This window comes from Crinia signifera, chromosome 9 (assembly GCF_055691185.1).
Source record: "Crinia signifera chromosome 9, ASM5569118v1, whole genome shotgun sequence".
In the NCBI taxonomy this organism is placed as follows: domain Eukaryota; kingdom Metazoa; phylum Chordata; class Amphibia; order Anura; family Myobatrachidae; genus Crinia; species Crinia signifera.
The window spans coordinates 39,291,162-39,315,037 of NC_139225.1; the positions used below are offsets into that span (position 1 = coordinate 39,291,162).

Sequence of the window (23,876 nt, forward strand, 5' to 3'; positions counted from 1 at the left end):
ACTGTACTGGATGTAAGGTTTACTTTGTTACATGTTTTATACTAATTTGTGTTATGCGCAGATGTGCCCCTTGGGCATCGCTGTACGATAATTTGTTACTAGAATTCTAAAAAGAAGCGTGCCTTTGTCTCTTTAATTAAAATAATGAAAATGTATCAATTGTTCTTCGTTATTTATTGACAGTAAAAAAAAATTGGTTATATAATTAATTGCACAGGATAGCACAATTTTTTCACTATACAGAAACAGAAAATGACATGTTTCTTAGTAGCATAATTTCTCATTAAAACAGTCCCTTTCATTGCTAGGAGAAGCATTACTGCAGCAATGCTGGATTATCCGTCTGTATACTTGTTTACTGTTGTCATACAGCCTTAACCCAACTCTGCGTAAGTGCCACAGTAGTGTATTATGCATCTTTATGCGTCGGCACAGAGTAGATTAGAGGTCATGTGACTTAGCAGCAGCTGCCTGTATGTGTAAGAGCTGGGAAGGGTTACACAGGGAGTATGATAGGACAACACAATGGAGGCACAAGCCGTCTGGCAGTGCAGGGTTAAGCACCGTGCATATTAGTGTTGTCTTCTCTCGTCTCCTGGCAACGCTGACATTTCTGAGGGACGTCAGATCCGGGAGAGACCAAGAGATGAACTGAGAGACACCTGTGACAGACAGGGACCAGGGGAACCTGCGTGACAGCTACCTGGGAGAGACCACAGAGAGAGAAGGCAATAAGGTGGCGCTCATTGGAGTAGGGGGACCACCAGCTAGCAGGCGCTCCTAAGGACACTAGGAAGGGGATCCATCTGGGGTTGGCTAATTACCTGCAGGGACAAAATATATTTAATTGAGTTAGTGAGTGAATAAGAGTCAGTTGAAAAATATGTAGAAACTGACATTTATAGTGGAAATACATTTATGTTCCTTAAAGACAAGATTTTTTTTTTTTTTTTTTAAATAGGAACGATACACAAGACGTCACATTCAGGGACATCTGTGTCCGAAAGTAAGACAGTCTATGTAATGATTCACGGACCACTGTCTTTAAGAAGTAGAGGGACGTCTGAGAAAAGGAGACCTTACAGGGTAATTTGACAGATGGAGAGAGACATCTGCTGTGTCTGAAAGCGGTCATCTGTGTGCGAGAGGTATGGAATAACACCTGTTAGACCCTGAGAGATAGAACTAGAGAGAGACACAGACAGAAAGATGCGTTCTAGTGAGAGAGGAACCAGGTGAGTGGAGACGAAGTGAGGCGAGGAACGTTTTTACCTGTGGAGAGATGGAGCGGGAAGAGATGAAAGATCAGACTTTGTGGAACTAATAAGAGATGACAAAGGTGGTTACAGCGGAAGACAGAAGCAGTATTCATTACAAGGTGGGTGGTCGCTTGCTACTGCCTGGAAGCGAGCGAGAGAAAGAGCAGGGCAAACTAGAACCAGAGAGAATCACCTTGAGAAACAAGAGAGAAAATTGGGAGGGAGGTGGGAGGGAGGACACAGAAGCAGCAGCAGCAGAGACTTAAAGCACTGTGACCGAGAGAGTGGAATAGGGAAGCTGGATGGTGGCAGATGAATCATACAAGGAGACCTGACCTGATCATGCTAGATGCTGTGGGCAGTAGGCTGCTAGAGCACCGAATGTTGATTCTTAGAAAGCCTTGGAGACTACATACAGCTTGAATATGGCAAATGCATAACAGCCTGCGAGAAGATCAGGACATATCTATTTTTCTCCTCAGGAGGTCCTGAGAAGAGCACCGACTGTTATGTGGATGTGCCTCATGGGACCGTCTGAGCCAGCCAAGATGCCCTCCTATGAGATACTATGACACTTCCTGCAGCCCTTGGGCAATGAATACAGATCCAGGTACTATTTACCCCTCTCCAGGGGGCTCCATCCATCAGTCAATAGCAGGGTCCATACATTCTTCATCCTCTGGTTCAATTTGTTCCGGGGACGTAGGACGTGTCCTTTCCTCTAATGTCCGCCGACTGCACGGAGCCCTAAACCGACTGCTATGTGAGCGCGAGCGGGAGCAGCTTTTGCACTGTTTGAGGCTCTACCATTCTCGTAGGAATGTTTTTGACCTGGTGAGGACACTGCGCCTTATACTACGCCCCCAAGATCAGAGGCAACTCTTCCCTATGCTACGCCTTGTGATCCCACGTTCAGACCAACTCTTATTTGACCAGTACACATCAGAGGGGCTGTATATAAAGGACTTATCTCCAGGCTCTTCTGGATTCAGCGGAGTCTTATATGATGGTGTTTCAGCATTTAACGCCCAAATATCTGGGGCAACTCCTGCCTTTACCACGCCAATACGTGGCGCAAGTCCCACCTTTAGCATCCCAGTCACAGGGACTACTCCTGCCTTGAGCACTTCTAGACAAGGGACAGCTCCTGCCTTCAATTCCCCAGTGCTGGGGACAGCTCCTGCCTTTAGTTCCCCGGTACTAGGGACAACTCCTGCATATAGTTCCCCAGTACTAAGGACAGCTCCTGCATATGGTTCCCCAGTACTAAGTACAGCTCCTGCATATGGTTCCCCAGTACTAAGGACAGCTCCTGCATATGGTTCCCCAGTACAAAGGACAGCTCCTGAATTCAGCACTCAACTAGTTGGTCCCAGTTTAGCAACTGGATCATCACCCTCGCCAGGTGGTGCTGCCAAATCTGACGTCCGCCAGGTTATCCTCAAAAGAAACAAAAACCATGATGGTCTTGGCTTCAGCATCCGGGGTGGCGTAGAACATGGAATCGGCATCTATGTATCATTGGTGGAACCTGGTTCTTTGGCAGAGGAGGAAGGACTGCAAGTTGGGGACCAGATTCTAAAAGCAAATGGGCGATCTTTGGACCGGGTCAGCCACAGCAATGCCGTTAAGGTAAGTTATGTTTTTCATTCATTTATTGTTCATTCATGACTTCAGAGGCTGATATGCTGAGCTACAGTAGTGATGTGTCTATCAGGTTTGCAAGCCACACAATTCTATCCAATGTGCAAACAGCACATGGTGCTAGAATGCTCTAGATTATTGCAGAAGGCTTCAGCAACGTCATATAGGGAGGTATTTATCAATGCATGGGGAGGGGGAAAAAGCAATAAGGGGTCAATTTATTATAACAATTTTTAGTTAATTGAGTATCACCTGAATGCATTAAAAGGGTATGAGCAGTTTTTGTAACAAAAAAAAAGCCCCAAACCCTTTAATTCACATTTTTTTCGAAATGAGATTGCAGTTCCCATAATTTTCTTTACAAGAATTGTAAAAAAAAAAAAAAAAAGCAGTGAGCCCTGTGATAATAATGCCAGCTTCAGTTGGCAAATTCTGGGTTCTCACTATGGGTCATTGGTGGCAGCAATGTCAGTTGCATGGGCAATTACGCATCTTATGATCAGGATCATTTTTATGAAAAATACCCCGATTTGCCTGTGGAGACCCATCGCAGGGACCGAGCTTACTCGCAAACTCTGTCACTGTGTACGATAATTGATACATCCGTGTGAAGTAAACAATTATCTCATTGCGAAATGGGCCAATATCATCTTATCAAATCCGTCTCAGAGAATGTGGATGGTGATAAATCAGCCAATAAGCCGTCAGCTCCAACTGTCATGATTTAGAAGCTGATGTTTAGTGCTTTACCTCTGCGCGCTCTGCTTGTTTTGATAAATACCTTCCATGATGTTTAATGGGAGTAGGAATAACTTGGTTTCATGGTTTCAGTTAACTTGTTCTAGAAATATCTAAACTCCATTAGCAAAGATAATCTACATTCATAGCGATATGATCATGCAGAATTCAACATTTAGCACGGAACTGCCTAACGTGTACCATCAAAGTTTCAACAGTTTGCACATTATTGAAATGTTGGCTGATAAACCATCTGTTCTAAGATGAAACATTTACATTTCTAGATGTAAATCATCCATGATTTGTCTATCCTGAACATGTGTTGTGTTATGGGAGAGACAGTAATTCATTGCATGCTGATAAGGCTGCTTGTGTTGATTTCTATTGGCAATTTCCGGAAAACCACATCAACAGCAAATGAGCAAATGCAATGAATATATGTAAATTCACATATATATATATATATATATATATATATATATATATATATATATATATATATGGAATGAAGAAATGGGCACTCACCAAGGGCTTAATCAGCAACAACAATTTATTGTAGGTGCATGTGGTACATCCGACGTAACGTGACGTTTCGGTCTAGTATAGACCATCATCAGGAATATGTACAGCAGGTAAGGTCAAGCTCATATTCAGCACAGGCAACCTGGTATCCATCCTCCAGAGAGGATACAATTGTAAAGCCTCACCAGGCCAGTTTATATACCTAAGACCCGGAAGTGATGTCATCACTTCCTGGTTGTACACCACTACACGTAAAAGTAGCGAAAATACTACATATGAGGAACTCAAAATGATCCCAAATAGTGTATGGGCATCGGAGTGTAAATAGAGATAAAACAGCGGGTGCAGAGGGCCAAGTAGATAACGCTAGTTAGCTTTATCCGTCCGACCGGAAGTCTCCAATGCGTTCCACTGCGCCGGCGGACATGACGTCTGCGTTCCACCAGCCGCGCGAAGTAGGTTAGGAATGCAGGAAACCACCGCTTCACCGGAAGTCTCTCCTGCGTTCCACCAACCTCAGCGACGGAAGGTGCTGCGTGTCAGCTGTATCATGGCAACAGGCCAGAGCGTCTTATGTTATATCCGGCTAGGTTACAGATTAACACTAGCGCGTTACCATGGCAACCAATGTCAAACTACCACTGTGTCCCCCAGGCGACCGCAAAGCAGTCACAAAAGCGGGCAATAAAAGTGTAAACTTATAATCAAATGTAAGGTGTACAGGACATACAAAGCAGCCCAGGTGAGGATCACTAGTACTGGCAGGTACTAAATACAAACATAAAAATAAACAAAACAAAGTATCTACATATATACATATTTATAATTGGCCATATAAGGCCGAATTTTTGTAATTTTATAGATTTTTTGTAATTTTATAGATTTTTATAGTTTTTATATTTTATATGGATGTTAATGTTCAGCTATCTAGTCATAATAGATATGCATATAGCTATACCTTCATCATAAGTATAGGAGCAATATGGCTCACTGAACAACATGTACAAAAACATATCAGAGAAGGTGACATGAAAACCTTAACAAAATAAAATGAAATAAACCAAACAGCTTGATGAAAATGTATGTGGCTTTTTAAAAGTCGATTATCCTATCTGCCCGATTATATATACTATGCCGAAGATCCACAAAAGCTTGACGGATCCTCCTGGCCGACCTATCATATCGGCCAGAGGATCCGTCTTGCAACCACTGGCAAGGTTTGTGGACTACCATTTACAGCCCTATGTTGTGAAGACCCCAAGTTATCTGAAGGATACGGGTGATCTCCTAGAGAGTCTAATCAATATCCCAGATATACCTACAGGAGCCATACTCGTAACGATGGATGTGGCTTCACTCTACACCGTGATTCCACATGAGTCAGGTTTAGAGGTGATTAGACAGACGTTACAGGATACTGCACGAGTGGGCCCTCCAACTGAGTTCCTGGTGGAGCTCACATCTTTGGTCCTTACCAGGAATTATTTTTTGTATGGAGATAAATTCTTCATACAAAAGACAGGCACGGCTATGGGGTCCAATTTGGCCCCAGCCTACGCCAATCTATATATGGCATGCTATGAGAAGCAACATATTTTCCCTAGATTTGGCATGAACATCTTTTACTACCGTCGATATATTGATGATGTTTTTTTGATTTGGTTGGGCAGTGAGCAGGACCTGAAGGACATGCTTTTTTGTTTAAACAGCCTAGAGACACCAATCCGCTTCACGTTTTCTTTTAGTTGTTTGGAGATTAATTTTCTAGATGTTACACTCTTTAGAGTCAATCATGGCTTGGGAACAAGACTCTATCCAAAGGAAACTGATAGAAACTCGTTGCTTCATGCAACCAGCCATCACCCGCCACATCTCAAAGAGAACCTCCCAGTGTCTCAATTCCTGAGAGTTCTTAGGAACAATACAGATGTGACCACGACCGAAGAACAGATTGATGAAATGCATTCTCGCTTTAAAGAACGTGGGTACTCAGACGCCACCCTCTCCCGGTGCCTCACCAAGGCAAGGTCCAAGCAAACTGCAGACCAGACGATGTCTTCTTCTCCAGATGTTAGACCAAGAATGATTTATGCTAACACCTACGATACTGGTGCACACAAAAAGAAGCAGAAACTGACAAAGTTTTGGCCAATAATTGCCACGGATCCTGCCTTCTCAGGGGTTAGCAAAGTCCCCTCCATGTGTGCTTACAGACGAGGACGGAACCTCAAGGATCTACTAATGAGACCGCTAAGTCAACCTACAAAATCTACAGGCACCTGGATTCCACAGGCTCGCAAAGGTTGCTTCAAATGCAGCGACTGCACGACGTGCAGGTCTCTAATGACAGGTTCCTCATTTGCTCACCCACATAGTGGGAAGAAAATTCCTATTAAACACCGTCTCCACTGCAGGATGGACTACGTAATTTACATTTTAATCTGTCCATGTGGCCTGTATTACGTAGGCCTAACTAAATGAAATTTTAGGGACAGGATGGCGAATCACCGTACTTCTATCAGGGCGGAATTGGAAACCAAGACATCAGACAAGCCTGTTGCGAAGCATTTCTCCAAAGTTGGTCACAGTGTGGCCAGCCTTCGGTGCATGTTAATTGATCATATCCCGAAACCCGTAAGGGGAGGGGATAGGGACACTATGCTCAAGAAAAGAGAATCGAAGTGGATCTTTGAGTTGGATACCCTTGCGCCAAAGGGACTTAATGAATCAAATCCATTATCTATTTTTCTGAGATAAAATGACCCACTACCTTTTTCCTGTTTTTTCATTTTTATGATTAATTTTTACATTTTTCTCAGTTCGGATTTTTTTGCTTTTTTGAAGCTAGGGTTGGTGTCTCTGGGCTGTTTGGTTTATTTCATTTTATTTTGTTAAGGTTTTCATGTCACCTTCTCTGATATGTTTTTGTACATGTTGTTCAGTGAGCCATATTGCTCCTATACTTATGATGAAGGTATAGCTATATGCATATCTATTATGACTAGATAGCTGAACATTAACATCCATATAAAATATAAAAACTATAAAAATCTATAAAATTACAAAAAATCTATAAAATTACAAAAATTCGGCCTTATATGGCCAATTATAAATATGTATATATGTAGATACTTTGTTTTGTTTATTTTTATGTTTGTATTTAGTACCTGCCAGTACTAGTGATCCTCACCTGGGCTGGTTTGTATGTCCTGTACACCTTACATTTGATTATAAGTTTACACTTTTAGATTCAGTAATTATTGCCCGCTTTTGTGACTGCTTTGCGGTCGCCTGGGGGACACAGTGGTAGTTTGACATTGGTTGCCATGGTAACGCGCTAGTGTTAATCTGTAACCTAGCCGGATATAACATAAGACGCTCTGGCCTGTTGCCATGATACAGCTGACACGCAGCACCTTCCGTCGCTGAGGTTGGTGGAACGCAGGAGAGACTTCCGGTGAAGCGGTGGTTTCCTGCATTCCTAACCTACTTCGCGCGGCTTGTGGAACGCAGACGTCATGTCCGCCGGCGCAGTGGAAAGCATTGGAGACTTCCGGTCGGACGGATAAAGCTAACTAGCGTTATCTACTTGGCCCTCTGCACCCGCTGTTTTATCTCTATTTACACTCCGATGCCCATACACTATTTGGGATCATTTTGAGTTCCTCATATGTAGTATTTTCGCTACTTTTACGTGTAGTGGTGTACAACCAGGAAGTGATGACATCACTTCCGGGTCTTAGGTATATAAACTGGCCCGGTGAGGCTTTACAATTGTATCCTCTCTGGAGGATGGATACCAGGTTGCCTGTGCTGAATATGAGCTTGACCTTACCTGCTGTACATATTCCTGATGATGGTCTATACTAGACCGAAACGTCACGTTACGTCGGATGTACCACATGTACCTACAATAAATTGTTGTTGCTGATTAAGCCCTTGGTGAGTGCCCATTTCTTCATTCCATATACCTTTTGATGTTCAGTCATCTGTTGGAGCACCCCCCTTGAAGATTTAAGCGATTGAGTGCGGACTCTGTCTGTATATATATATATATATATATATATATATATATATATATATATATATATATATATATATGTATACTGGATATTAGGCAGCACTCAGCAATAAAAACACTGGCGTCATTTGGCATTCTGTGTTTATATTGCTGAGTGCCGCCGAATACCCTGTATATTGGACAAGTGTGGTCTGAGGATTAGCATGTCAGCGGCAGGCACCAGGACCTGTGTCTGATTCTAATAGTGAGTGCCGGGACCTCCCAAGCATATATATATATATATATATATATATATATATATATATATATATATATATATATATATATATATATATACAGAATGTGTATTCTCTGCACAGAGTATTGCAGGGCTGCGGTGCTGCTGGATATATTGGGCCTGACTCTTCATCAATTGGCCTGCAGCAAATTCGCTGCGGAGGCCAATGGTGCGGCTCTGTGCATGCGTATCTGCGATTATACGAATGTGCAAGGCCACTATGTGAGCGCCTTCAGCTACTATCACAGTCGCCAAGACATTCAACTGTAGGGGGGGCGGACAGGGGCTGATGCATGGGGACACCCAGCCTTTCCTGGGCATGCCCACCAAAATGGTGGCTACGCCCATAAAATGCTGTGCGTCCCCGGCAAACACAGGTGTAGCGAAGCCTGCACGGGGCTGGCAGTTGACGTCACAAGACGTCAGCACCCTCCCTGTTCTCTGACAGTTCCGAGCCAAATAAAAGTCAGTATAGACTGACTTTTTTTGCAAACGGGGGTACAAATCATTCGATGGTCCCCCCGTACGATCGCATGCGTATGGATGTGTGAGCGTACACATCGATTTACATGCCAGATTGGGCAGGTGGTGTTAACCGGCTCACTAAGCAGAGAATGACTGCTGCTTAGCGAGTGAAGCTGAATCAGGCCCATTGTCTGTATAATTCCCAACAATTCATCGCCACACTTAGAAAAAAAGATATGAAATGTGTAATAAAACCGTAAAAAGTAAAACCATTAGTAAAGTGTACCTGTCATAAAAAGAATAGGGTTTGCAGGATACTGAAGTGCTGTATGTCTAATATATTCACTCTAATATAGGACTAAAAGGGGAAAATTTACTAAGATGTGTATTCTACTTCACATGTGATGTTGCTATGGGCAACCAATCAAAATCTACTTCTCATTTATTTAGCACCCTCTATAAGATAGTAGACAGGATCTGATTGGTTGCCCATAGCAACATCACATGTGAAGTAGGATACACATTTTTGTATATTCACATAGCACTTTCCAGACGCTTCTTCCTCCTGTAATACAATACAAAGTCACGCCTCAACCTGACGCGTTTTGTCATTGCTGACATCTTCAGTGGACACGCAGAGGAGGCAAAACTTTGGGGGGCTGCACCAATGTTCTTGAGAAGTGATTTCATATCTGAATTGGGGATCATTCCACAACATGGGAGTAGGTGGTACAGATATGTTCTCATTCACCGTGGCTTCAGTCTTGGCGCACATGGCAGAGCGTCTTTCGGTACTTATGTAGTATCTGGGCTGCCGATTTCTAAATCGGGTCGGATCGGGAGATCGCATCGCATCGCATGCGACCATGCGATTCGATGCGATGCGATGCGATGCGATGACCCGATTTTTCCATAGGAATCAATGTTAAAATGGACTGAGTCCATTTTAACATGGAATTCAATGGGAAAAATGGGTCCTTTTCATACCCCTACTATCCAAGTGGGCATGGAGTTGGATATAAACCTGTGGCGAGCGTAGCGAGCCACCGAGCCCGAAGCGTGGCGAGCGAAGCGAGCCCCGCGAGGGGACGAATACCGTCCCCTCGCGGGGCTCGCTTCGCTCGCCACGCTTCGGGCTCGGTGGCTCGCTACGCTCGCCACAGGTTTATATCCAACTCCATGCCCACTTGGATAGTAGGGGTATGAAAAGGACCCATTTTTCCATAGGAATCATTTTAACATTGATTCCTATGGAAAAATCGGGTCATCGCATCCGATATTGGATGCGATGCGATGCGATGCGATATCGCATCGCATCGCATCTGATTGTATGCCTTAACTTAAGGCATACAATCAAAAAATCGGCAGCCCAGATACTACATAAGTACCCGTCTTTCTTGTTTAAAATATGCATTGTATTTGCACAATTAAAGCAATTGTAAGAGACAAAACTACACTGCAAGATGCCACTGATGTGTGACATTTGTACCTCTGGGTGAGAATAAGTCTGGGGTGGGATGCATTATCACAAAAATGCAGGTATTTACTGGATTTCGGTATGCAGGAAAACCCGCACGCCGTTTTACTGCCTGTGGGCTTCTTACTGCATCCACCGCCACCCCACTTGGACCCCCGCCGATATCCACCCCCCCTCACCTGTGTCCGGGCAGCCTTCTGCTGTGCTGCCTGGACCAGTGACCTCCTCCTCCCTAGCCCCATACTTCCACTTAAGGGTGTAGGGAGGAGGAGGAGAGCCCCACAGCAGCAGCAGCCGGGCAGGAAAAGAGGGGAGAGTCACTGGGGACCCGCTCACCCCCACTGGCTGCTTCGCAAGGGCAGCTCTTATCTCAAGAGCTGCCCTTTGCGATACTAATCACATATGTTAGTGCATATGCGATCAGTATCGCTGCGGTAGCTGGCGGTAAGGGGCAGCGCATGTTAGTGCATATGTGATCAGTATCGCTGCGGTAGCTGGCGGTAAGGGGCAGCACATGTTAGTGCATCCCACCCACAATACGTAAACAAAGTGCTGTAATGCACCAGCAAAAAACAAAGGATTGGGGTCTTTTCCACTCACAATGGCTATATATAGTGTAAGTCATTATAATATGGCTTTTGCTGTATGCTTTGGGTAAGTTTCTTGTTTTATGATAGCAATAGTTTTCTTGAGTGGGTGTGGAGGCCGGAAATGAATCATCCTTTGCTTGGTATGAGGTAAATCTGAGGCAAGATTTTATAGTGTACAGACTATTGTAGTCCTATGACATTCTGTTATGATGGCTAAAGGCCTTTTGACGGCTTCTTTGCCAAGGGCCCGTCTCACACCGATAATCAATTTTGGAGGTCATCATATTGCGGAATAATTCAAAGTTGTACAATATTCTTTCAGTTTCTTAGTGACGGACTTGATAGTGCTGCGGTAGACAATAGATGTATAGATTAAATCTTATATACTACCTTTGACTATTGCCTTTCATTGACATAATCCTTTATTTGATTTGATTGTTCTTTGATATTCCTAATGCAGCTTGTTGGAAAAGGGTGTCCAGTCCATAGCATACCTCCCAACATGACCCATTCCAGGAGGAACACAATGCTCTATTCCTGGACTTCCTTCTTAATGTATGATCGCCATCATCTGTGTTCAACAGATTGATTGATTGATAAGAAAGGTGTTTCAGTACAGGTGATGGAATCATAAATTAAGGGGGAAGCCCAGTAATAGAGCATTGTGTCCCTCCTGGAGAGGGTCATGTTGGGAGGTATGCCATAGATCAACAGTGTCTCTAGGTCAGGGCTGGGCAACACCGGCCCTCCAGATGTTGATGAACTACACATCCCAGCATGCCTTGCATCATTTTCAGCATGGCCACATAGCAAAACTAATGCAAAGCATCCTGGGATGTGTAGTTCATTAACATCTGGAGGGCCGGTGTTGCCCAGCCCTGCTCTAGGTAGTCAATTAATAGGTGGACACGATAGATGCACACAGGCATTTTTTGGATCTTTTTTTTAGACTTTTTCATAGGTTACCATTACCAACCACTAGGGTTACCACCTTTCCCCTTTAATTCCGGACACATATTAATTACACAGGTTCTGTGGCTGGCTGACTTCAAGACTCCATTTCACCTGGTTTTAAACTTCCACAGAACCTGTGTAATTAATATGTGTCCGGAATTAAAGGGGAAGGTGGTAACCCTACCAACCACGTGGACTCCGAATGGGAATGGTCACGTGTGCCAAGGCGCCTTGCCCAAAACATGGTGACGCTGTTTACAAATTTGGAATCCACGTGATAAAATGTACAAATTAGCATTCAAAAATGTTTGAAAAATTCACATCGACCTTTTCACAAGTCACCATTTCCACGTCAACATTTTGCACGTTGACCTTTTTTCTATTAGGACCTTGTGCATGTGGACAATTTGGTGTCAACGCTGTTGACCCTTTACACCATGACTGTGGACAAGCACTCACAGGTGGCAGCACAGGCAGGTGCGTTCGTTTTGAAATCAATACTAATTGTAGACAGGTGAGCCCCAATCAATTAATTATACAACCTCCGAAGATAACTGATTGCACCAGATTTGTTTAGTTCCAGGTCAGCAAAATGAGTTACTGTAAGCCCCGTACACACGGAGGAGATATATTGCTCAGCAATATATTGCTAGCAATATATTGCTGAGCAATATAATGCTGAGTGTCTCTCTTGTTCATCAGCGACCAGAGATGGTCGCTGATAATCAAGAGACTCTGCTGGGGGAAGAGGCAGGGAAATAGCTGATCGCAGGAGCAAGCTCCTGCGACCAGCGACCATCAGGGGCTGCACACGGGAGCGCGCACCCGGCGATTCATCGCCGACAGCACACACAAATCACTGACAATATGGTCGCTCAGCGACCATATTCCCAGCGATATGTGCTGAAATTGCACCCGTGTGTACGCACCTTTAATGCTTAATGTGATCATTTTTTTCTTTAAGTTGTAGTAACTTATATAAATATTCTAACAAAATAAGGGCCCGATTCACAGTTGATCACTGATGTGCGAATTGGAATACGTATGCATATGGATAGTAGCAAACAAACCAAAATGACACTGACCTCAGAGGCGGGTCGTTGGTCCGGCAAGGTTAGTGAGGGGGGGGGGGGGGGGGAAAGCCTTTTCCGAGAAATCATGGGGTCCCCTTCACAGTTTTGCTGTCAATTTCCCAAATGTATAAAGTCAGCACAGCTTTAAGGGGTACACCCAGTGTTTCTATGGGCGCACCCCCATCCCACCCATCCCGGAGCGAATGCTTCGGCAAGTGTGAAACTCGAAGAGGAGCGAAGTGACCCCCACTGTTAACATGAGGGGTTTGATACTAAACTCTACAAACGTAAACAAAACATTCCAAGCTCCAAATATATTTCACAGGCGTTTCTACGGAATTTCACGTGTATATTGTATTGTAAAAGTAATCAGAGGTCCATCAACATTGATTTAATCAGCGAGTGCGCAATTCAACGAAATTGCAGTACTAACCCCCGGGTTCCATAGGCAAAAGAACCCAGAATCTGCTGCACCGCAGACACATTATAAACAGTGGAGCGCAAAACCAACCCCTCAGAACCACAACGTGTATATTGCATGACACCTAACTGCCTCACTTACAGGTGAACGTATAATGAGCCTTCATGTTATCAACAGCTACCGAAATCCTATTAATTATTGCGGAATAAGCAGCCAGCAAAAATATTCCTCACATTTTTTTTAAATGATTTTCTAAAAGTAGCACGTTTCCAAGCAGTCATATTTTACCAGAACTAATATATGTGACCACAGTAATAAAAGGAAGAAAAAAAAGGAAGACATTATTAAAATGATTTATTGCTCCCACAGCCTGTTCCATCTGGGCACCATGCCCGAAACATATTAATAACCGCTCCTCCAAACATGTCGGATATTTTTTTAGGCTTAGTTCTATTTAAAAACTTACTGAACACCTAAATTAAGCTGCTTGTTCTAAGGCGCAAAGTGCTATTATTTATTTATATATTTATTAACAGCTTCTTATATAGCGCAGCAAGTTCTATTGCGCTTCACAATCGGAAACCAGTGATAAAACAAACTGGCCAGTTACAGACAGTCAAAAGGTGTAGGAAGGCTCTGCTCGCAAGCTTACAATCTATAGAAGAACTAAAGCGGTCATTCTGGTTGGCTCGGTAAGCTGTAAGGAGGAGGGGGCGGGTCCTAGGTCCTCAATCAGACCCAGGCACAGGTAAAATATATCACTCCCCCCCTCCTTTAAAAGACACGCCTCCAAAGAGATGGGTGTGGTCTATTATATAGACAATTAAAATGATGGCATTTATTAGGTCAACATGACAGTGTCTACATGGTTGATATGTTGTCATTGGCCATGTCAACTTCCAGAATATCAACACTGATGTAACCTGGAATTTGATCCTTAACCCTGACCCTGATGCCAAACCTAGCCCTATCACTTAGGCTAACCCTAATCCTAGCCCTAACCTTAATGCTAAACCTAGCCCTAACCTTAATGCTAAACCTAGCCCTAACCTTAATGCTAAACCTAGCCCTAACCTTAATGCTAACCCTAAACCTAGCCCTAACCTTAATGCTAACCCTAAACCTATCCCTAACACTAAAGCCAAACCTAGCACTAACCCCAAACATACTGTATACCTAACCCTATACTTAACCCTAATGGTAATCCCAAACTAGCCCTAACATTAATGCTAACTCCAAACCTAGCCATAACCATAACCCCAAAGTTACCCTTAATCCATTCCTAGCACTAACCCAAAAACCTAGCCCTAACCCTAATGCTGGCCATAATCCCTTTCCTTAATACTAACCCTAACACTAATCCTAATTGTCACTCTAATCCTAGCACTAACCCTATCGTTAACCCTAACCCTAATGCTTACCCTAACCTTAAGTGACAAATGGAAATTTTGATATTATGACAATGTCAACATGTCATTTGTCGACATTCTATCAATGTTAATATTTAACAGGTATTGACATCTTAATCAGAATCAGCTTTTTTGGCCAGGTATACTTGCATATACTAGGAATGTGATTTGGATTGCTGTGCAACAGCCAGGGTGGGTGATAGATATATCACAGATACAGATATACACTAAATGTATCCTGATGAGGGACACGGCAGTGGTGTAACTAGATACATGTGGGCCCCATAAGAAAAGTTTGTAAGGGCCCCTATTCATCACCTAATGCTGAAAAATGTATATTGCACATGATACTTTGACAGGCAAAGTGGGCCCCTCTCAGCTCTGGGCCCCCTGCACCTATGGTAGTTACGCCCTTGGACACGGGCATGGGGAACATATATCTACTGAGCTGTACAGCACCCCGGCAGCCATTTAGTGGCGCCACTTGGTGATTGCAACAGCCAGATAGGTAGACAAGTAAAACAATGGTAGACAGTAACATATATTTACTGGACTGTACAGCACCCAGGCAGCTATTCAGCAGCACCACTTGGTAATTGCAAAGCCAGATAGGTAGCAAGTAAAAAAAAACAAAACAGTACAGATAACGAACACGACAGGGGAGACACGGGGTACATGTTCTGGCTAGCGGCACAGATCCTAGGCAGCCATCAGCGGCACCATCTTAACATTGCTACTCACAGGCAGCAGTGGAGGAGGGTGGCATCATACAAGGGGCCTGGCTAGAGGGAGAGCCAGCGTGGGTGGTGGTGGTCATGGCGGGGGGGGGGAGTCAGTGGGTTTGCCGGAGCTGGAGCATCGGATAGGAGGTGGGCGGGCTCCCACGGTCTGGAGTATAGTTATGAGTGTTGACAATTTGATTGGTGACTACATACCAAAAAGTCATATTTTTACCTGCCGTTTGCATGAATCCACCCTCCCTGAATTTTGCACCTGTCACACCCCATTGCCTGTACTTGTATTTGAACTTTTTTGACATATACACAAGAATACCACTGATGTGTTCCATAAATACAGCTGAACGTACAGCTCTGTGCCAAACCCTATAGGTACAGAGAAGGTGGTCTCTGGCTTGGATCAGCACTCTTTGCTGTATGTCCCACCTGCATTGATCTAACTTTGACAAAAAGCATTTTGCTGGTTCTACTGCTCCTGTTACTTTAAAAGCTGTAAGAAGACTGGTATTATATGTAAAGTAGGGCACCACATTGGGTGGTATTCAATGCTCTTTTGTTAGCTGTGACGACGAGCAGTGCTGATTGCTCGTCGTCACAGCTCGCGGATCAGTATTCAACTGACCCCGTGCACATGCCGTTCCCCCTCTCTGGGTTTTTACAGCGAGGTGGAAACGGCGTGTGCGGCCGCCACAACAGCGAGGCTTGCGGCTAAATGCAGCAGGCTCCCTGCATTAGCCACGAACCTCCCCATTTGCGGGAATCCTCGCCGTCCTCTGACAGCAAGGATTCCCCCGGAACATTGAATAGGGTGAGCAGCCCGGCTGGATGGGATACCCTCCGGCAATGCACAATGCACCCCCGCACCGGACACATTAAGCTCCAAGGATGCCCGTTAATGATGAATGGAGCCTGTCCGGTCCGGTGTTCCAAGGTGTAGTCCAGTTCCGGTTTTTACCCATACCCTCTATTGAGATGTTCAATCAAAAAAAAATCCTTGAATAAAATCAAATTAATCCAAATTTATTTTAAATTGTGGCTTTTCTCCTTTGCTATGTATAGATAAAACTGGAGTGCAGGTGCTAAGTGCTGTATTCAATTTTCCTATTATCAATGCAAAGCAAAATAATAATAATAATAATAATAATGATATTTATATAGCACTTTTCTCCCAATAGGACTCAAAGTGCTTCACACATTGGGCCTTATTTTGGTTCATTCTTTCTGACAAAATCTTTCTTAGATGGGCAAAACCATGTGCACTGCAGGTGGGGCAGATGTAACATGTGCAGAGAGAATTAGATTTGGGTGGGGTTTTACTTCAAAGTGAGATCTATATTGCAGTGTAAAAATAAAGCAGTCAGTATTTTCCCTGCACAGAAACAAAATTACTCACCCAAATCTAATTCTCTCTGCACATGTTACATCTGCCCCCCCTGCAGTGCACATGGTTTTGTCCATCTAAGAAGGATTTTGTCAGAAAGAATGAACCAAAATAAGGCCCTTTGTCTTTACAGCTCAAAATACAAAACAAGTTTAACAGTAGATGTCAGTGAAATGCTTGAGTAAATAAGTATGTCTTTAGTCTATTTTTAAAGGATTCTATAGTGGGCGCTTCTCGCACTGTGCGAGGAAGAGAGTTCCACAGAGTTGGAGCAGCAAAGTTGAAAGCTCGACCCCCAGATGAATTCAGGGAGATTCTGGGTACTGTTAGTAGTCCTTCTTCAGTGGATCGTAGTAATCGAGTAGGACAGTAAGGGATCAGCAGCTGTTGCAGGTACCTTGGGCCTTGGTCATGTAGGGCCTTGAAAGTGAGTAAGCCAATCTTGAAAACGATTCGCCATTTTACAGGTAGCCAGTGAAGGGCGTAGAGAATGGGAGTTATGTGGCAGGAGCGGGGCTGGTTAGTTAATAATAACCTAATGTTATGGACATATGTGCTATTGGCACAGCGTGTACCACTCCTTTGCTTCCCGAAAATAATCAAATTACAGTGAAGAGTTCTGTAAACTGGGAAAGTAGCCTCCTGTGATAATCTGCAGTGTTAGAACCAGCTGAGCCACACTTGTCCTCAGCCAGTACATGATTAGGTTTAGAATTATACTAGAATATAGATACCCATGTCATTCCCTCCAGTGTCTATTGGAAGTGACAATACCCTCGCTGTCATGCTTATTGCACTGTGCTCTCCTGGGACCGCCCTCTGGAAAGCGCTGTGTAATGGAGTGGGGCTGTATAAACACATTCTAATAATAATAGAATGTTGCATTTTGATGATGATGTGACATTTATCTTTTCTCTGTCACTTGTATTATGGGGCTAATTCTAAGAAGCACAAAAGCAAATAATTCTGTACCTAGAGAAACCGTGCTACAATGTAAGGGAGGCAAATATATGAGGGCTAATTAAAAAACCATGAGACTACGTCTATTACCGCTCCTTACCTCTCTTCACTGATCTCTATCCACACTCCCTCCCGTCCTCTTCGCTCCATCGCTGACCGCCGACTGACCTCTCACCTAATCACCTCCTCCCACTCCCGTGTCCAAGACTTCTCTCGCGTTGCCCCCCTGCACTGGAACAACCTCCCGCCACCCATCAGGCTTTCTGATTCCCTTACCTCCTTCAAGCGCTCCCTCAAAACCCACTTTTTTCAACTAGCCTATCCCTCCTCCTAACCTCTTTTGATCCTCCTATCCTGCCTCCGTTCCCCTCCGTTCCTACTTATCCTATTGTTTTTCGTTCGTCCACCCACCTATTTTTAGTATGTTAACTCTTATGAGTAGGGTCCTCCTTCCTCACGTACTCACCCTACCTCTTTACCTCACCTGTGCTCCTGTCCTGTTCTTCCCTTCCTCTACTTCATCTTCAGTCTCCTCGACAATTTTGACACCTACTTCTGAACTGATGCTGATTTTAGTTCTACCAGCTATACCCCTATTCATACTGTATTTTTCAACACACCCTGTACGTTACCTTGTATTAGTTTTTTGTTTGCTATGTACGGCGCTGCGGACACTTTGCTTCGCCTTATAAATAAACGTACTACTACTACTACTACTATTTGTCTGGCCCATACTGTAGGTAGACGTGGCAACACCATAGTTGCCTACCCTCCTGCATTCTGCAGGAGACTACCTGAAATAGAAGCAATCTCCCTCTCTCCCTGATTAGTCTAGCAATCTCCCTAATTTCACCTAACCCACATTACTGTATGTAGTTACATTTTGGGGGAAAAAAGGAATAAGAGATAGATACATTTACACTGAATCATCAGTGCCATTTCCCACAATGATCCCTAGGGCTACATGTATGTCTTATGGCCATTTATATGGAACCACCTGTAAAACACAATAGATGAACAATCCCTGACACGTATCAGTGACTTTTCTTTAGCAAGTACAGTAGCTCTTAGTAACTGCTTTGGGGCTCATCTACATTTGGATATAAGTCATAATAAAAGATTCCTCTCAGATGTAGCAGTACACAGCCACGCTTCTAGGTGCCACGTTCACAATGTCTTTTCACATTCTCACCATATATGGAACTAGACACGCCCTTTGGGTGTAGCATGACATGCGCCCTCAATGGGGTGCTGTGCAAAATTTTACTACCAACTATAATCTCCCTGAAATTAGTTTCCAAAATTAGGCAAGTAAGGGCAACATATGCTAGTTAATGATTTGAAGCTCACACACCTGTGGTTGGACTAATGTGGTCCTTGTTTGGTCACAGCGAGTGGAAGATCATCGTTGGCTTTGTCAATGTGAACGAGGAAGACGTGTCTGTGAGATTATGTCAGAGATTTGTGATTGAATTTTGTGTTAAATTTAAAAAAAAATATCGGAAATGAAACTCATGAAATGTTATGGAATGTATCCATTGGACAGCCGTGCTGCAGGAATTTGTGGCGAAAGCTTCATAGAGGGTAATACGCAAGTGACTAATAAAGTGCGTTCTAGTAGACCATCGATTGCAGTTGCAGAAGTCAACATTGCCAAGGCTGCGGAGTTGTTGCAAAAATGACAGAAGGGTAACTGTATATGAATTTTTGGCTTCATTTGGCATCATATGAGTTCAGCATATTATGGGCCTTATTTTGGTTCATTCTTTCTGACAAAATCCTTCTTAGATGGACAAAACCATGTGCACTGCAGAGGGGGCAGATGTAACATGTGCAGAGAGAATTAGATTTGGGTGAGTAATTTTGTTTCTGTGCAGGGAAAATACTTACTGCTTTATTTTTACACTGCAATATAGATCTCACTTTGAAGTAAAACCCCACCCAAATCTAATTCTCTCTGCACATGTTACATCTGCCCCACCTGCAGTGCACATGTTTTTGGCCATCTAAGAAGGATTTTGTCAGAAAGAATGAACCAAAATAAGGCCCATTGTGACAAAGAAACTGAAAATGCATCACATGCGTGCCAGGTGGGTACCCAGAAGTCTCACAGAAGAGCAAATGTGATGACAAATTGAATTGTGCAAGACACCCACTGTTCGAATGACCGGGGGCATACCCGATTTCCTGACATCGTAGATTCATCATTATGATCCAGAATCCCAACAAAAGTCCAATGTATGGAAACACACAAATTCACCTTCACCCCAAAAATTCTGTGTGATTCATTCGGCGTGTAAAGAAATGCTTCTGCTGTTCTTTGGTGTGCACGGTATGATGCTTCCGCCACTGAAATACTGCAGCACGGCTAATTGTTTTGAGACAAAATGCAATCAGTTATCTCTGATATAACCTCACCACCAAATCTTCCTCATCCGCCATGAAGAAATGAAGGGGCTGAATGGGAACTAAAAATGGTACTGTAAAAATTTCTAGGCTTCACGTGGGCGACAACAAATCAAATGTAGATGGAACCAATACCAAAATAGGTGGGATTAATACATCACTACACCTGTGTGGAAGCTCTTGATTTCAATATGCTTGGCAGTCTAGTGGCCCCAGGACATTTAAGCTGTTGTGACAAACCACAAATCTCCACATTTCAAATAATACCAGATGTCCCCCCATTGAGCCTGACCACAGAACCCAAAACCAAGTAACCACATCAAGCAGCCAAAAAACTCATAAGCATAATCCCTGAATATCAGAAATATCCCCACCCCTCCACCAGTGGAGCCCAGAAACACCCCAATGGATAAAGATGGGTTCCTGCTTTAGATGCGTATTTGCAGCATTGTATACTCTGCTCTGCATGTCATTAACAACCATGGTGGGTAAGTGGGATGAGGGAGTGGATTGTTAACAAGGGCAGAATGCAGCACGACCAGTGGTGGCTCTTACCCTTGTGGAGGAGGGGGGCTGCCCGATGGGGGGACCCCCTCCGCTGCATCCACCGCTGCTGTGTTCCAGCTGCTGCCAGTCCTAGCTGCCAGTCCCCTGCACGGGGCCAGCGCTTGTGCAGTAACCTCATACATACTGTGCATGCGCTGGCCCATGTCCTTGGGCTGCCTTTGCAGCAGCCCCCGGAGGCTTAAACAGGTTCCTGAGTCCAGCGCATGTGCAATGTCGTCCGTGTCACTGCGGATGCGCATAACCCATTTTTGCACACAGAGAGGCATCCCGGAGGGAGGGAACACCTCTCAATGGGACTGCCTTGAGTGACTGGCAGGTCAGACTTCCATTAAGTCACTGCCATTCACATTGAAGCCAGAGCAGACTCTGGCTTCATAGGCAGAGAACAGTAGCGGACTTTACCTGGGGGGTGTGCATGCACTTGAGATCGTGGCGGTGGGGATCGTACAGCGTGTATGGACCTTAAGACTCAGCAAGTGCGAGTCCCAGTTGTTAAAAAATGTAATGCAGTGCATCAAAAAGACAAAGGCCCATAATGTCATAATATAAAAAGGTTTGTAGTATGTATGAGCTATACTCTTTTTAAATATTGTTTTGTTATGACAAAATTACACTATTATGAGCCATTGCTACTAGGTAATAAAAAGTTATTGTTTTTAAGCTTATCCAAAAAATGTGCATATCCAGGGGAAATAAAAACATATGTTATAACACAATTTTATATTGCTTCTTTGGTAAGATTACTGTTTTTCTATTGCCTTTTATTTGGGAAATGAATTGTCAGTTCTACATTCCCGCTATTGGATGAGGTCATAGCTTTTAGTAAGTTGGATGGAGTTGCGGTCTTGTGTTGAGTTTAAAAGCTGCCTTCAATGCCTATAAACAACAAAACCATGGCCCTTATTCTGATCGGTGCGGCCCGATCAGAAATATGCGGTGATGTCCGTCTTGGCGAATCCCCGCCTTCCATACGGATCGCCACCTCCGTCCGTATGCGGATATGTGGCGGTCCGCATGAATGTGGACGGGGATACGCCTCCTCCATGGTGGGAGCAGCCCCTGCATTCGATGGTCGCCGAACATCGAATGCAGGGCCGCACGCTCCACCAGGTCCCGCAACACAAGACCACACGGACACTTGTCCGTGTGAAATCTTGTATGGGGGCGGGCAGCTGACATCCGGCGATGTCAGATGCCCGCCCCGTACCCACGCGTCACGGCCTCATTACCATGCATACGCCCCGCGTTTGCATGGGAACGCCCATGAAACGCGGGGCGTATGCATAGGGTAATGAGGATAAGTAGCCCCTCACGCCCCTCTACGCCCCCTGTGCGGCGTATAAAGAATCCATGCGGCGAAATCGCCTGCACATGCGCAGAGTGACCTCTGCACATGCGCAGACGATAAACATCGGCGGGCCGTACGCAAGCGTGAATATCCGCACCAATCAGAATAAGGGCCCATGTCATTAATGGTCATTTATGATTCACAGAAGTGCACAATCACAGCGGATATTTACCAAGCTTTGCAGAGGAAGCATATGGATTATTTGGGTGAATCAAGGTTGTTCCTTGCATTGTACAGAATTGAAGTATATTATCATGGGACAAGATTTATTGAGAAAAGTGAGTGGAGAGGGTACATCTATATCCCTTGAGGCTGCCCTCAAATATACTTCAATGAAAGACTGGTATTGAAAGGCGCCCAATAATCAGTCAACATTTCAGTTTTAGTTCAAAAACTTTCCTCAGATCCTGATGAAAGGTTTTCAAATAAAACTGAAACATTGACTGATTACAGTGCTTGAAGCCTTTCAAAACCAATCTTTCATTGAAGTCCATTAGAAAGCCACCTAAGCCTGATAACTACATGTTAACCACATTGATGGTCATAGGAGGGCACCACTACATTACTGTTTCATCTGGGATTGAGTGCCAGCCACTTCGAGTCTCTCTCTCCCTCTCTCAACCACAGGTGATTGACATAACAATTAAGCCCACAAAATTAAATGCATGCCCAGTTGTGATGTAAGGCATGACACATCGGGCCGGCAATTGCTAAGGTAATATACTGATTGTCAGCACTTACAGCTATAACTGGGACAGCGGAGTATCGATTAGCAATGCTAACGATATTATCTTGATAAAATATTAGCAGTGACAGCTCCAGAGGTGGGGCTGTAGCACAGTTCAAAAATAAAATAGAGAATAAACACCAACTGTTAGTGAGTCAGTTTGGAATGGCAGTTGGTGGCAGTAGGTGTGGCTCTCCAATTTTAAACTATGCTGCAGCCCCTCCCCTCTGGAGCCTCCCCTGATTATATGTATTGCAGCAGATGAGTGAATAAGTCGATAAAGTGAAGCTGAAATTCTCTTTATATCCTTTCTGTTTAGTTTTTAATGAAGAATTTAGCATTCTAGATAGTTTCTGTATGAGAAAAAAATAAACAAATCCATCAGTCATACCACTACACAATGACTTACTGTAACAATAACCAAGTGTTACCTAACGATGACGGGCAGCAGTTTATGACATTATTTTGCCAGGTTCTTTCATTTGACATATCCCAGCTTTGAAATCCCATCCATAATAAGATGGATAGTTCGTTATACGCTTTATTATACAGTCCATAAATTAAGCTCTGCATTTATCTGCTGTGACGCTGTTTTTGTCGCCTTGAGCATACATTGTGGCTTTAATTGGATCAGTGATGTTTAGGATACAGAAAAGTGACTCTGTCACATTAATTGGTTACGATTGCTCATCTGATTAATCCAGAGAGGGAGCAGACTGTGTGTCAGTATGTATGGGGGTGGGGGGGGTCATTAATCCCTGTGAAATATGGGCCATGGGGGACGTGGTGTCAGGTAGCTATGAGTAATATATGTCAGCAATGATTTCATACAAAGGATTGCAGTTAATTGTGCGACGTAAAATGACAACGGAACAACGAGAACGACAGTGTATATGAGCA

At 43.9% G+C, this 23,876-nt stretch overlaps 1 protein-coding gene across 5 annotated transcripts in view; it reads left to right on the forward strand.

Annotated features, from left to right (window-relative positions):
* The first annotated feature begins 522 nt into the window (after positions 1-522).
* The window catches only part of WHRN (whirlin), a 122,518-nt gene continuing 99,164 nt past the window's right edge, over positions 523-23,876 (forward strand). The window contains exons 1-2 of one of the 5 annotated variants that reach the window (XM_083158899.1): positions 523-1,378; positions 1,742-2,891. In XM_083158899.1, coding sequence (XP_083015025.1) covers positions 1,818-2,891 — 1,074 coding nt within the window. In that variant the 5' untranslated portion in view covers positions 523-1,378; positions 1,742-1,817. Of the gene's footprint in view, positions 2,892-23,876 lie in introns of all 5 variants that reach the window. The other 4 variants (XM_083158900.1, XM_083158901.1, XM_083158898.1 and 1 more) reach the window with 4 other exon arrangements.